The sequence below is a fragment of the Delphinus delphis genome, chromosome 19 (genome assembly GCF_949987515.2).
Source record: "Delphinus delphis chromosome 19, mDelDel1.2, whole genome shotgun sequence".
Taxonomy (NCBI): Eukaryota; Metazoa; Chordata; class Mammalia; order Artiodactyla; family Delphinidae; genus Delphinus; species Delphinus delphis.
In genome coordinates this window covers 20,393,136-20,407,069 of record NC_082701.1, presented here as the reverse complement: position 1 = coordinate 20,407,069, position 13,934 = coordinate 20,393,136, and the positions used below count along the sequence as shown (strand labels likewise).

At 55.3% G+C, this 13,934-nt stretch overlaps 1 protein-coding gene across 1 annotated transcript; it reads right to left on the bottom strand.

Annotated features, from left to right (window-relative positions):
• Positions 1 to 759: 759 nt before the first annotated feature.
• LOC132415297 (keratin, type I cytoskeletal 19) lies at positions 760 to 4,425 on the bottom strand. Its single transcript, XM_059998585.1, has 6 exons — positions 3,943 to 4,425; positions 2,355 to 2,437; positions 1,972 to 2,128; positions 1,504 to 1,665; positions 1,266 to 1,391; positions 760 to 1,136 (listed from the first exon to the last, which is right to left on the bottom strand). Exons 1-6 carry the CDS (start codon positions 4,360 to 4,362, stop codon positions 882 to 884), a joined length of 1,203 nt encoding a protein of 400 aa, XP_059854568.1. The 5' UTR covers positions 4,363 to 4,425; the 3' UTR covers positions 760 to 881.
• Between the last annotated feature and the right edge of the window lie 9,509 nt (positions 4,426 to 13,934).

The following is a 13,934-nucleotide window of genomic DNA, read 5'->3' as shown; positions in this document are numbered from 1 at the left end:
CTGGTTCCCGCCCCCTGACCCCAAAGCCCCAGTTTCTCCTTAAGTTGGGTGGAAAAACCTGTCAGGAGGAACTGCCTCAGGGGATCCCAGTCCTAGGCCTTCACACAGAGCGAGACTGGAATGTACTGAGGAAACGGCACAAGCAGTGTCATCCTAGGAGATGGGGTGCAGGGGTGGCACTGTGGGTTAAGAATCAGGAAATGTAATTCTGGTCCTAGCTCTGCCATGTAGTTGCTGTGTGGCCTTGGTCAAGTTACTTAACCTCTCTGAGCCTGCTTCCTACTCTATAGGATACAACTCATACTACCTTTCAGGGTTGTTTGATTAAATAGCACTTAGTAGGTGCTCAGTAAACATTAATTACAGATACACAAACACACACCAACCCTTGGGGTGAGTTCAGTGGAAAGAAAACTAAATCTGGAAGCAAAAACCAGTTTCAAATCCCACCTCTGCCATGTGTTAGAACAGTTATATATACAACAACCCACCTCGCCTCTCTGAGCCTTAGCTTATCCCTCTGTAAAATGGGAGCAATGCTTATTAAACATCCTTGTTTTAGGGAACAGGTGAGATACATGAAGACCTCTGCAAAGGAATTACTGTAACAGCTGGAGTTTGTGAGCGCCCTCCCTCCCCTTTCCTGGGAAAGCGTGGACTCTGGTCCAAATGAAACCTAAACAATAAAACCTAAACAGTGCCAAGGCCTGGCCCCCCCACCATGGGCTGAAATAACAAACTCAACGTCCTTCCTCCCTTGGGCCATAAAGTTTTATTGGAAGATCAGGGGGAGAGCCAGGGATAAGGGTCCCTCCCCTCCCATGCCCCTACCCAGGGGAATCCCTCTGCAGCAGAGTAGGAAGGCCAGGAGGTTGCTAGACTCAGAGGACATTCGGGGTGGACAGGTCATTGTAGTAGGCGTCCTGGCCCTCCAGCAGGTTTCGGTAGGTGGCGATCTCCTGCTCCAGCCGGGACTTGATGTCCATTAGGTGCTGGTACTCCTGGTTCTGCCGCTCGGTGTCGGCACGCACATCGCTCAGCTGGGCTTCGACACCACTGATCAGCGCCTGGATCTGCGCCAGCTGGGCTCCGAAGCGAGCCTCCGTTTCGGCCAGCGTGCCGTCCAAGGCAGCTTTCTGAGGGCAGGGAGAGGGAAGGAGACTCAGCAGAGCCTGGTGCAGCGATGGCATGGGCCCAGCCACCATCCAGGCTGCCCGAGGCCGCAAGGACACGAGTGCGCATCCCACAGGGCAGAGGGCACATACCATGCTGATCTGAGACTGCAGCTCGATCTCCAGACCCTGGAGGGTACGCCGCAGGTCGGTGACCTCCGTCTTGCTGCTCTGCAGCTGCTCCGTGTGGCCAGCGACCTCCCTGTTCAGCTCCTCGGTCTGCAGTGAGAGGAGGCAGAGGGAGTAAGCGCTGAGGCAGACCCTTGCCTGGGAGCATTAAGCCCGCTCTCCTTGCCACCTCCCCAAGGGGCACCTGCCTCCCCGTCCATACCTGGCTGGTGAACCAGGCCTCAGCATCCTTCCGGTTCTTCTCAGCCATGACCTCATATTGGCTTCTCATGTCACTCAGGATCTTGGCTAGGTCGATGCCCGGAGCGGAGTCCACCTCCACACTGACCTGACCACCCACCTGGCCCTTCAGGACACTGATTTCCTAGAAAGATACAGCAGAGATGGGCATGTCAGGGCCCAGAGCCTGCTGGGCCTGAGCCAGGTCACGCCCCCATCCCCCAGGCCATAGGGGTCTGGTTTTCAGGTGCAGACCTAGGAGCCAGCACTGGGGTACAGATGGGGTCACCACCGTTCCCTGCTGGAACGCTTGGGAGCCACATGACACACTCAGGGCCAGGTCAAGGGTGCAGCAGATGTGGCCACGGTCAGAGGATACAGGATAAAGAAAAGTGTCCGCAGCTCTGGGAAGCTGGGCGGGGGTGGATGGGAAGCCCAGCTTGAAACCCACCTCCTCGTGATTCTTCTTCAGGTAGGCCAGCTCCTCCTTGAGGTTCTCGATCTGCATCTCCAGGTCGGTCCTGGCCAGGGTCAGCTCGTCCAGCAACCTGCGGAGGCCGTTGATGTCGGCCTCCACGCTCACGCGCAGGGCGTGCTCCGTCTCGAACCTTTCGGAGGAAATAGTTGCAGTCAGGCCAGCATTTCCTCTGCACCTCTGAAGACTTCCCCACCTCCCCTGGGTTCAGGGGCCCAGGGGGCATGGGGTGTGCTTCAGACCAGCCTGGGTGGGTGAGAGCAGAGTCCATTCCCCCCACGGCACTGAGCCCCATAAGGGCCTGAGATTGCCCCCTCCCCTGCCCTGGCTTCTGCAGCCCCCAAGGCACAGACACTCACTTGGTTCGAAAGTCATCTGCAGCCAGACGAGCGTTGTCGATCTGCAGGACCATCCTGGAATTCTCAACGGCGGCACCAAGAATCTGGAAGGCGGAAGGCAGGAGGTTAGCACCAGTTCGTACGTGGGCACCATCCACCCACTTCCTTCCCAGAGGAGAGAGGAGAGCAAAGGAGTGTGCGCGCCTGTGCGCCTCCACCGCCTGGAGACCAAAGCCTCAGCCACCCCAGGCTGCCCATCAGCCTGCTCTCTGGGAGGCCTTGGAATGGGTCCAGGCCCAGGAGCTGGAGTGGGAGAAACTACCGCCAGGGAGGCTGAGCCAGGGGGGAAACGGGAAGGGCAGGGAGGTAAGCCTGGGGGGAAAAGGCTCCACGACCTGCACCCAGGGAAACTCTAAATGCTCGTAGGGAGGCAACTTCTAGTGATCCGCAAACCAGATGCAGGGAGCACAGGGGTGGGCTGTGGTCTGAGCTGTGGTCTGACCCCCACTCAAAGCACCTCTGCCTTCGGGGAAGGGAAAGCGCTCTGTCGAGCATCTATTATGTGCCGACACTTTGTGCCTCCTCTTTGAGGCAAAGTGTATTCCCTTGTGTGGGTCACAGTTTATAAAGTCTGAAAGCACTACGCTCGTTGTTTACATCTCTAGCTCTCCCTCATCTACGGGTCTGGTCCAGGCCCCTGGCACCCAGCAGCACTCCAGGCACAGGGTGGGCCCTGGCCTACGCTGCGGGGACTGTGCGTTTGGAGACCCAACGTGTGAGGCTGTTTAATGTCCCACTGGCTTCTGAAACATTTCTTCGGGACCGAGATCCCAGCTCTGAGCCGTTCCCTGTGGGCAGAGACCAAGCCCCACCCCGAAGGACCCTGAGGGCCTCCCAGCAAGAGGCTGTAGCTGGGACTTGGGGTCTCCACCCACACGGCACGGGGCCTCTCCACAGAGGTCTTCACAAGCTCAGCATTCGTCTCTCCTTTCCCAGTCCGGGGGCCACAGCCTATGTCCCTCCTTGCCCAGGGGCCAGAGTTAGCCTCTCCCATTCTTCCTAGAGCTCCTCTAAGTCCCCAGTGGCCCCCTGGGCGGGGGAGGGGCTTCAGCCTCTGCGTGATGGAAACCAGACCCGCCCGGCGGGAGACAAGGAATGCAGAGGGCCTCACACCGGGGGCAGCAGAAGGCAGGTCTGGCCCGGCGAGAACCAGATTCCTCCCTGGCCAAACTCTTGCATTTCCCTGTTGCACAGAGACTCAGGTCCAGACCTCAGGGCAGCCCACAGCGCGCCCCATCTCTTCCCCCTCCTTCCTCCCCGCTTTCCCAGGCCTAGCCGACCGGCGCGCCTTCTTCCTCCCGCCCTCCAGTCCCCCACATTAACCCACTCCCCCCCACCAGGCCTCCACTTCCTGCCCCGTGGTCCTGCCCCTCCTCACCGGCCGGCTTCCCTCCGCCCCACCCTGCGGGCCCTCCCCCATCCTAACCCTCGCTCCCGCCCCGGCCGGGAGGTGGCTCTGGCGCCCGCCGCCCCCGCCTCGGGCCTCACCCGGCCCGCGGGGCTGGGTATACGCGACAGGTGCACTTCCCGCGGCCGGGCCGCCTCCCACCTGGTCCCGCAGGGCCCCGATGGTCTTGAAGTAGTGGCTGTAGTCGCGGGCGGGCCCGGGCCCCTGCTTCTGGTACCAGTCGCGGATCTTCACCTCCAAGTCGCCGTTGGCCTCCTCCAGGGCGCGCACCTTCTCCAGGTAGGAGGCCAGGCGGTCGTTGAGGTTCTGCATGGTGAGCTTCTCGTTGCCCGCCAGCAGCCCGTCGGAGCCGGCCAGGGCGCCCGCATAGCCGCCGCCGTAGCCCCCGGAGGAGGACGAGGACACGAAGCGGGCGGAGGACACCGACACGCCGCGGCCACCCGAGCCCCCGTGGATGCTGGGCGCGCGGAAGGCGCCTCCCACCCCGAAGCGCATGGAGCCGCTGCCCAGACCCCCGAAGGAAGAGGTGGCCGACGACTGGCGATAGCTGTAGGAAGTCATGGCGAAGGAGGACGCGGGCGACACCGGTCGGAGTGGCTGCAGTCGGCAAGAGGAGTGGCGAGGCCCTCACCTGGCGCCTTTTATGCCCGGGGTTGGGCGGGGGAGGGGGGACGGCGTCGGGCGGATTTCTGAGGGCCCAGGAATTTGCAGGCTCCTGAGTGCAAATACGGGCGCTCTCCCCATTGGTCAGTTCCTGGCGGCTCTGCTTCCGACTCTCCCCTCCCTGCGACCAGAGGCTCCTGCCCTCCGGAGAGCTGCCCCACACCAGCCCACTCCGATGCCCAGCCACTCACCCCGCTGGCACACTCGTTCGGATCTTCACCCCCATCACACGTACACTTAGACATCCCCGCAATTCACATGCTGGCCCTCCCCCATTAAGATCACCCAGAGTTTGACACCCCCCAGGAATTACAGTTTTTCTGAGAGTACCCGCCGAGACGTCAGCCCCCCACCCCGTGATCCCTCACTCAGAGTCCCCCCATCACATTCTGAGCCCCTTCCTTGTGATCAAAATTAAGCCCCCCAAAGTACATTCACCTGATTCCTACGCCCCACTGGGAATTACAGTCTCTCAGAACCTGCCCCTTGGGGATCACCCACACCCTGACCCCCCCCTCAGTCCCCCACATGAGGTGCTCTGAGCTGCAACTTCCCAGGCCTCCTGAGACAAAGCCGCCCCACCCTGCTGTGGCCATACAAAGCCCCAAGGTGACAATAGGCTCCTGGGAACAGCTGCTGGGAGGGGTTCTGCAGCGGGACTGTAAAAGGCACCTTCAGAATCCCGAGCTCAAGCCGGAGATCCACCTGGGAGCCGAACCCCCGACTCAGTACTCTCACCAACCATCCACCCATGCCCACCCCCAGCCAGGACAACCCTCTACCCTCCAACCCCAAAAGCATGCATTCGACGCAGACTTACTGAAGTGATGCTGTAGTGAGGCATCTGAGCCTAAGGGAGGTGAGTAACTCGCCCATTTTGCGGTACGCGGGCCTCTCACCGTTGTGGCCTCTCCCGTTGCGGAGCACAGGCTCCGGACGCGCAGGCTCAGCGGCCATGGCTCACAGGGCCAGCCGCTCCGCGGCATGTGGGATCCTCCCGGACCGGGGCACGAACCCGTGTCCCCTGCATCGGCAGGCGGACTCTCAACCACTGCGCCACCAGGGAAGCCCGCCCATGAGACTTTTAGCACCTGCTGCCCAGAGACAGGATGGAATCCCTACGCCCTTGTGAGCATCTCCAAGGAGGGTGTAGGCTGAATCCTCCTGTGCCTAACAGTCCTGTCCTAGTACATGGATGAATGACTGGATTGCTAGGGAGGGCGCCCACACACAAGGTGGAGAGTTTCGATAACAGAGGAAGGGGTCCCTCCGCTCCATACACAGCCCCCAGCCCCGTTCTTCATCCAGCTCAGTAACTCCATCCACCTTTATGATCTCCTTGGAGGCCCCCCTGCCAGACACTGCAGGGCCCTGAAGCAGCCTCACCCCAGTTCCTGTCCGCAGGGACCTCACACCTCCTCAGAACTGTCCCCGCAGTTCCTTTGCACCCTTATGTCAGAGCAGCCACCCAATCTCAGGACAGAGGCCCGGTGCCCTTTTGACAGGGTGGTAGGGAGATGGGTCAGTTACTCTCAGTTTCCTGTGAGATCTTAGGCCTCCTCTCTGCATATTATCACCTGGGTCACCTGTGGCTAAATGAAGACTTGTCCCCAGCCTCTGAAACCTGTCCCCAATAAACTGTCTTCTGGCCACCAATTGATCCAGGAACAGGGGCACCAAACCCCCCCTACACACACACACACACACACACACACACACACACACACGCACGCACGCACGCACCCATAACCCACCAGGAGCAGCCCCAAGCCACTAGGAAAGCCAGCCTGAGGCTGTTCAAACTAGTGAATCAGACCTGCAAGTGGGTCCCGGGGCTCCGAGGGGGAAGGAGATTCAAGGCTGGCCCTGAAATCAGGGTGTGGCTGGGCTTTCACAAAGGTTGTAGCTGCCAGGGCTGATCTGCCGTGAGTCACTATTTGGCCTGAAGGAGGAGGCCTGCTCCTGGTAGGGGAAGGGGGAGACGGGCCAGATGGTTGCTGGCACACCAAGCCCCAGCGGGAACCTCTGCTTCTGTGGCCTGATAGGAGAGTTTGGGAAGGGACTTTGCATTAGGAAACAAAGAATAGGACCAGCAGTTCTCCTCCAGATTAACGGGTTGTGAGTTCACTAAACTTCAGAAGAGCTTAGAGTCCCAGCCCCCTACCCCAAAGCCATAAGAACAACCGACTGCAGGGAAGTACCATTTACAAAGCCTTTTCAGATCTCATTGGATCCCCAAAGCAGCCCAGTGGAAAAGGTATTCTTATGCCCATTTTACAGATGAGGAAACAGAAGCTTCGAGAGGGACAGCCAGGAGTGTCAGATTCTGGCTTCCAGCCTCTTAACCCTCAGCCCCATGGCCTGGGGTCCTGAGTGCAACAGAGGCTGCACTCCCCCTTCCAAGGAAGTCCCAGCTCCAAAATGACTCCTTTGAGTCTCTTCCCCCCAAATCCTAGGCTAACCCCAAAGACAGTCCCCTGCTCCCACTCTCTGGCCAGAACAATGCCTAGCACCTTCCACCGTGAGTTGTGTGGCTTTTAAACACTTCTCTGGCACATCTGCCCCCCACCGCCCCACCCCCAGAGACGGAACTGAGGAATCAAGCTGCGGTAAACAGGTAAACAGACCGCCCACGAGCAGAGTCCTTGAACTGCCCCTGGCTGAGTGAGGGCAAGAACCTGTAGAACCTGATCGGAGTAGCTCCTTTCCCAAGTCCTGATCTCCAGCCTGGGGACCCACAGTCTGCAGAGGAGGGGCACACAGGGTCAGGAGTGATGAAAAGGGAATGTTTGAGCATGAAAGGATCCCAGAGAGGAAAGTGCCCAGCCTTCCCCTGACTTGTTGCTGCAGAGCCGCAGCCCCACGACATCCTTGTGGGAAAGGGGGGCCGCTGTCAGATAGGATCAGAAACACTGCTGTCCCCACTGCCTTTTGGAAATTCACAATGCATGGTACTAAAGGCTGTGAGAACCTCAGTCCTTCATCTGTAAAAGAGGGATAATAATCATAATAACAATCTAGTTCCTGGAGTTGTTTCAGTGGTTAGATAGGTGCTAATTAGATAGATGGCAATGTACTATTTAATAACAATGTAACACAATAAATACTTATCATTTGATTGTATATCATGTATTATATACATGTATTATATTAAGTATTATTATTTAACTTCCTTTAATCAGCAGTTCCAAAATATACGGGACCATGGCGTCTTTTGTCAGGTAATGCCTAGGAATAATCCATATATCACAAGAAAAGTTGATCCAGTCCAAGGAAGCTCAGAGAGGTAAAGTGACTCTCCTGAGGTCACATGGCTAACTTGTGCCCAAGTCCTGAGGCCAATGGTTCTCTCGGCATCTCCACCTGGACCCACCCTAGAAGCTTCTTACACTAGAGCAAATGCAGATTGCAGTTCCCTGAGGGGAGGGATTCAAGGTAGGGGAGTTTTCATCATCCCTGAGGAAATGAAATAGTGGTTGGGGACCACTGGAAAGAAGTGAGAGTCCTAGTCCCTGGGTAGAACGAAATGGTGTGACTATGACAATAAGGGCGACGATGATAATGATGACAAAGGTGAAAATGATGACAGCCAGCATCTACTGGGCCAGCCTCTAGGTTAAACACTTTGTATACATTATCTCAACTAATCCTGTGACTTAAAGTATTATCATCCCCATTTTATAGACCAAAAAACTGAGGCTCAAAATGGTTACTAACTTGACCAAAGTCACACAAGTAAATAGTGGACCCAGGATTCAAGCCCAGATCTTTAACTCCCGAAAGCCGTAGTCCCAACCACTAACGCTGTCCCTCCTCTCATGAGTTGGGGGTTAAGGTGATTTCTTCCACTGGTCTGGAGAAAGGGTCATCAAGTCGAGAAAGGCATAGCGTCACCTGCCAAGGTCCCAACTTGTCCTCCCTGCTTGGATACACAAGTATCTGTTTGGTCAGTCAGTGGGTCATACAAACAAGATTCAAAGTTCAGCCTTGAAGAGGAGATGGGCTCATGTATGTAAACAGAAGTGATAAGCTGGAGGACAGAAAGGAAAAGGATGCAAGACTTCATGGACTTGCCTGTCATGTAAACTGGTAACCCTTCCCTAAGCAACATCCCCTTCCTAAGGACCATCAGCACAAGATGCTCAGCTATCAATACTTTCTCACTCGCTCCTCCATTCAGCAAAAGTGTATCAAGTCCTGTCCCCTATTTGCCAGGCAAGATGCTAGATGCTGGGATACAGAAGTAAATACAAGCCTTTCCTGCCTCTAAGAAGCTGACAGTCTGGCAGGGGATTATAGAGACATTTCGTTTTGATTAAATGTGGTAGATTGAATACCCACATTCATTTTTGCACCTTCCTAAAACCCTGTTAAGCTGACAGTAAAGGACTATTTTAAAAGAATAAAAGAAGAGACAACAGAAGATGATAAATGGCCACAAAAAATTTTAAAGCTCGAAAATGGTAACTAAAAGCAGACGAGGAAGCTGAGACCTAGGGCTCGGGAGCATAGGGAAGGGACAGAGGAGGGGAGGGCAGGAAATTCACAGAAGCACGAAGATTCTCAACACAAAACCCAAAAGCTTGGGAATTGGGGCACCAGGGACCCTGAAAGGAGAAGTAGAAGATGGGACTGTGAACAGGGCTAGCTAGAAGTTTCTATAAACAGCACCAAGTTAACTGGAAAGAATAGATGTACACGGATATGTATAACTGAATCACTCTGCTGTACACCTGAAACTAACACAACATTGTTAATCAACTATACTCCAATATAAAATTAAAAATAAAAACTAAAGTAGGAGTTGGGAAATTATGACCCATGGGCAAAAAAAAACCCCCAAAACCCAGCACCAATTTCCCCTCCCAGCCCAACCAAGGGCAACAAGGAGAAGATGGGAGATTCGCTCTTCCCCATTAGACTGGAAAATTACAAAGTTTGATAACGTCAAGTGCTGGGGAAGATGTGGGCAAATGAACTCCCACAGGCACATTAGCGGGAGGCAAGTTGCAGTCGCCACTTTGCAGGGCGATTTGTCTGTGTCTTTCTTTAAAAACTTCCACACACCCTGCAAGCCCCAGTTCCACTCTTCTGCATTTACCCCAAAGAACCCTTGTTCATATATTCAGGGAGGCATATAAAAAGATACTCTCTGAAGCATCATTTGTAATAAAGGAAAGACGGAAACAACAACAGGTAGGGAGACAGTTGAGTGAACTATGTAACATTCACATGGCGGGAGAAGAATTGAACAGAATGAGTCGTGTCGATATTTAGTCACGTGAAGAATCTTAAAGAACCAGCTGCTGGGTAAAATAAAAGCAGCGGGAGAGCAATACATATAATTAATGCTGACATACACTTAAAAGATGATATTTCTACAAGTGCATATGGATATGCACGTAAGCACATAAATAAGGAAGGAAACACACCAGACTGACAACAGAGATTTCCTTGGAGAGAAGCTGATTGAAGGATAGTAGTCAGGGGAACCCAGGCTTGTCTCTGCTATTCTCATTTTTTTTTTTTTTTTTTTTTTTTTTGCGGTACGCGGGCCTCTCACTGTTGTGGCCGCTCCCGTTGCGGAGCACAGGCTTCAGAAGCACTGGCTCAGCAGCCGTGGCTCACGGGCCCAGCCGCTCCGCGACATGTGAGATCTTCCCGGACCGGGGCACGAACCCGTGTCCCCTGCATCGGCAGGTGGACTCTCAACCACTGCGCCACCAGGGAAGCCCTGCTATTCTAATTTTTACAACAAGAATGTATTTACGTATTACTAGTTAATTAAAAATGATTAATTGCTAATTAAAAATAATTTCTTAGGAAACACTATATGATGGACATTTAGAACTGGCCATATTTAATCCAGTAAATCCCTCTTCCCCTCCCCGTACCCACAACACAGACCTCTGTGTCCCCACTCATACACTCTGACATTCTAGTCTTGGGTTAGGAAAGGAGAGAGGAAGTTTTGGAAAGAGGAGCAGTAGATGTGGGGAGAAAAGAGCCCCTGGCAAAAGGTTTCTATGCTCCTGCCCCTACTCCTGGGTCCTTTGCTCTGATTTCCCTCTTTATGAAGCAAGAAGGTGAGAAGGGAAAAGAAGAGAAGGCGACAGAACTTTTCTTTTTTCTTTTTTTTTTGGCCACACCACGTGGCATGAAGTATCTTAGTTTCCCGACCAGGGATCGAACCCATGCCCCCTGTAGTGGAAGCACGGGAAGTCCCATGACAGAACATTTCAAGAGGGACGTGGAAAGAGTCTGGGTGCAGGAGGGCTCCTTCAGCTCGGATAACTTGGACCCGGGGGTGGGGGGGGGCAAGGTCCCTTCTGTTCTGGTTCCCCAAGGATCGGAAGCCTTAGGAATATCTGGTGTCATCCTCTGGCAGGGACCTGGGGGTTCTCACGACGGGCAGCCAGCCTCCCCAGGTAGTGCACGTGGACAGGTGGGCTGGAGCTGGAGTGACCCCGGCCTGAGCCTGCAACCAGCAGCCACCTTGAGAGCACATGGGAGACATTTGTGAGGGAGTTTCTAGGGGTGCTGGAGGGAGTAACCACTCTATGGGCCACCATTCTGAAGCTGTTGAGTCAGGCTTCCCTGGTGGCACAGTGGTTAAGAATCGGCCTGCTAATGCAGGGGACACGGGTTCGAGCCCTGGTCTGGAGTGATCCCACATGCCGCGGAGCAACTAAGCCCGTGCGCCACAACTGCTGAGCCTGCACTCTAGAGCCCGCGAGCCACAACTACTGAGCCCACGTGCCGCATCTACTGAAGCCCATGTGCTCTAGAGCCCATGCTCTGCAACGAAAGAAGCCACTGCCATGAGAAGCCCACGCACTGCAACAAAGAGTAGCCCTTGCTCGCCGCAACTAGAGAAAGCCCGCGCTCAGCAACGAAGACCCAACACAGCCAAAAAAAATCATAAACGAAAAATAAATTTATTTTAAAATATATATATATATATATATATATATATATAAAACTATTGAACCAGTAGGCATATGGACCTCATACAAATCAGTATAATCGGGTGTGTGGGTGCTGTGAATTCCCACGCAGCAGCGGGCAGGCGGGGAGGGGGGCAAAGGGAGGGAGCCCTCATTTCTGCCTGGGAGCAAGATGGTTCACAGAGGCACCACCCTTGAGCAAGAGGCTGAAAGACCTGTTGGTGTTTATCAGGCAGAAGGTCCTGGGAGAGTGGGATCGCTGGGGCCAGCTCGGGAGCCATTGGACATTCAGTTCAGTTGGGGGCATGTGGGGGAGGGGCAAAGCCAGGGGAGAAATCACAGGGGCTGTAACTCTCGGCCAAAGGGTTGATTTATCCTGAAGACAGTGGAAAGTCATTGCAACCAGGGATGTGATGTGGTCAATTTCATAGTTTAGAAATTGCCGTGGGTTCCACGTGTTGAATGGTTGGTAGGATGAGCGAGGCATGGCCAGGGGTGGGGAGACCAGGTTAGGTCTGTTGAGATAGAACCCGTTGGGGCTAAAGAGGGCCTGAACTTAGTCCCAGGATTGATGATATAGAGTGAAGGATGGAGACAAGAAATGGCTGGCGGTGCTGTGGAGCAGTTTGCTCAGGCCAGGTGGGTGGTGTCACGGGGACCGAGGCTCTGCGGCAGCTCAAGTGACCCAGTGCAGCTGTCACTTCCCACGAGTGGGAACCCAGGGAAGGTGGGACACAGCAGGCTGACCCAGGATGACCCCAGGTGTTCCTCTTAGAGTCCCCCGGGGAGGAAAAACCAGCCTGACAGGAAAGGGACCAAGCATGGGGGAGGGGAGGGAGCGCTGAGTCCTGGGGAACTGCCCCAGGTCCAGACCAGTGGGGGAGGGAGAGGGTCAGCCTCCCCCAAAGTGCCACATTCCACGCCCCAGGGAGACAGGACTGGCCTCTCCCTGTCCCGCCCCTCCCACAGAGCTGAGTGTACGTGACCAGGTTCAGCTCCTCTCCATACAGGCAGGGCCCTGGCCGGCCACTTAGCCAGGGGTACCTCTCTCTGCCTCTGCCCTGATTCTGGGCTACTTGGGCCCCATTCAGAGTCTTGCGCCAAACCTTGGCCCGTACCACGTGAGCTGGGGCATGGGGAGGGCCAGACACAGGACAGAGAGAAAGAAAAATGTTCCGCGTCTGCCCTGATTTCCTAGAGCCCACCGTGGTCCCCTGAGTGGACTTCTGCTAACTTCCCTCCCACCAGCATCCTCAAGGCAACCGGCGCTTCCTCCCTCAGGGGCAGAGGCTCTAGCATGTGGGATCCTTTCCATTTCAAAACTGATCTGATCCTGTGAACCCTACAGAGCCCTTGCTGACCTCCCCACAGCAGGGTTCCTGTCCGGGAACTGAAACTGTCTTCCTCAAAATCAGGTGTGGCTCCTGGACTCAAGCTATCTCAGCATTTTCACCAAACACCTGTTGTGCACCAGAGGCTGACCCTAGGCTGTGAGGGCCACATCCCTGCCCTCCCGGAGGGAAGCAGGCCCTTCCGCTGGCCTGGAGCATCCTCCCTTCTCACCTGCCTCCTTTACCTGGATGCCAGTAACTCAAGTCCCTCTTTCAGCGCTCAGCTTGGGCATCACCTCCTCTGGGACGTCTGCCTGATCCACTCAGGCTGGGCCAGTTTTTCCCAGCCTCCCCGGCCCCAGCCCCCGGATTCGCCCCATCAAATGCCCTGGCTCTGTCTCCCCAGCTAGACAGAGCTTCCCCTCTGCATCTAGCCCCAGGCCAACACCTGCACTAGTAAATGCTTAATAATTATTTGCTGGAAAAGATGAAAAAAAAGGGAGAAGACCTTTTTCGTTTTCATTCGACCAATAATTACGGATCACCCTCTATGTGCCAGTCACCTTCTAGACTCTGGGCTTCTAGAACAAAACAGTCAAAATCTCCCTGCCCTCCTGAGCTTTCACGCTGGGCTTCTGCCAGCTTTCACACTGGCAGACAGTGTGATTCTAGGAGTGAGGGGCACCTGGGGAGAAGCAAAGAAGGGAAGGAGTGAAGGGCGTTGGGGGGCATGGAAGAGAGGCCCCTGAGGAGGTGGCACGTGGACAGAGACCTGAGAGAGGCAAAGGAGCCTCCAGACCCCTGGGGACCGGGCTGAGGGCACAGCAGAGGCAGACTCCCTGAGGAAGAATGCCCGGAGCTGAGAGGCGTGTGCCAGGGGCGGTGTGCAGGAGGGGAGTCCTGGGGGAGGCCAGGCACACAGGTCAGCAGTCTTCCTAGGGAGCTGGGCTTTATTCTGAGAGTAAAGGGACCTTGATCCGAGGAGCCCTGGCATCCCTGTGGCCGCTTTCCAGATCACAGACCAGGAGCTAAGGGAGGAAGCTGGAGATCTGATAAGAGACTCTGACAAAAGTCCAGGCAGGAGAAGCTGGGGGCTGGATTCAAGGAGATGTGAGAGGTTGGTGAGAAGTGGCCTGACGCAGGGTGTATCCTGACGCAGAGGCTAGACGCAGAGGCTATGGGTGGAGCTGAT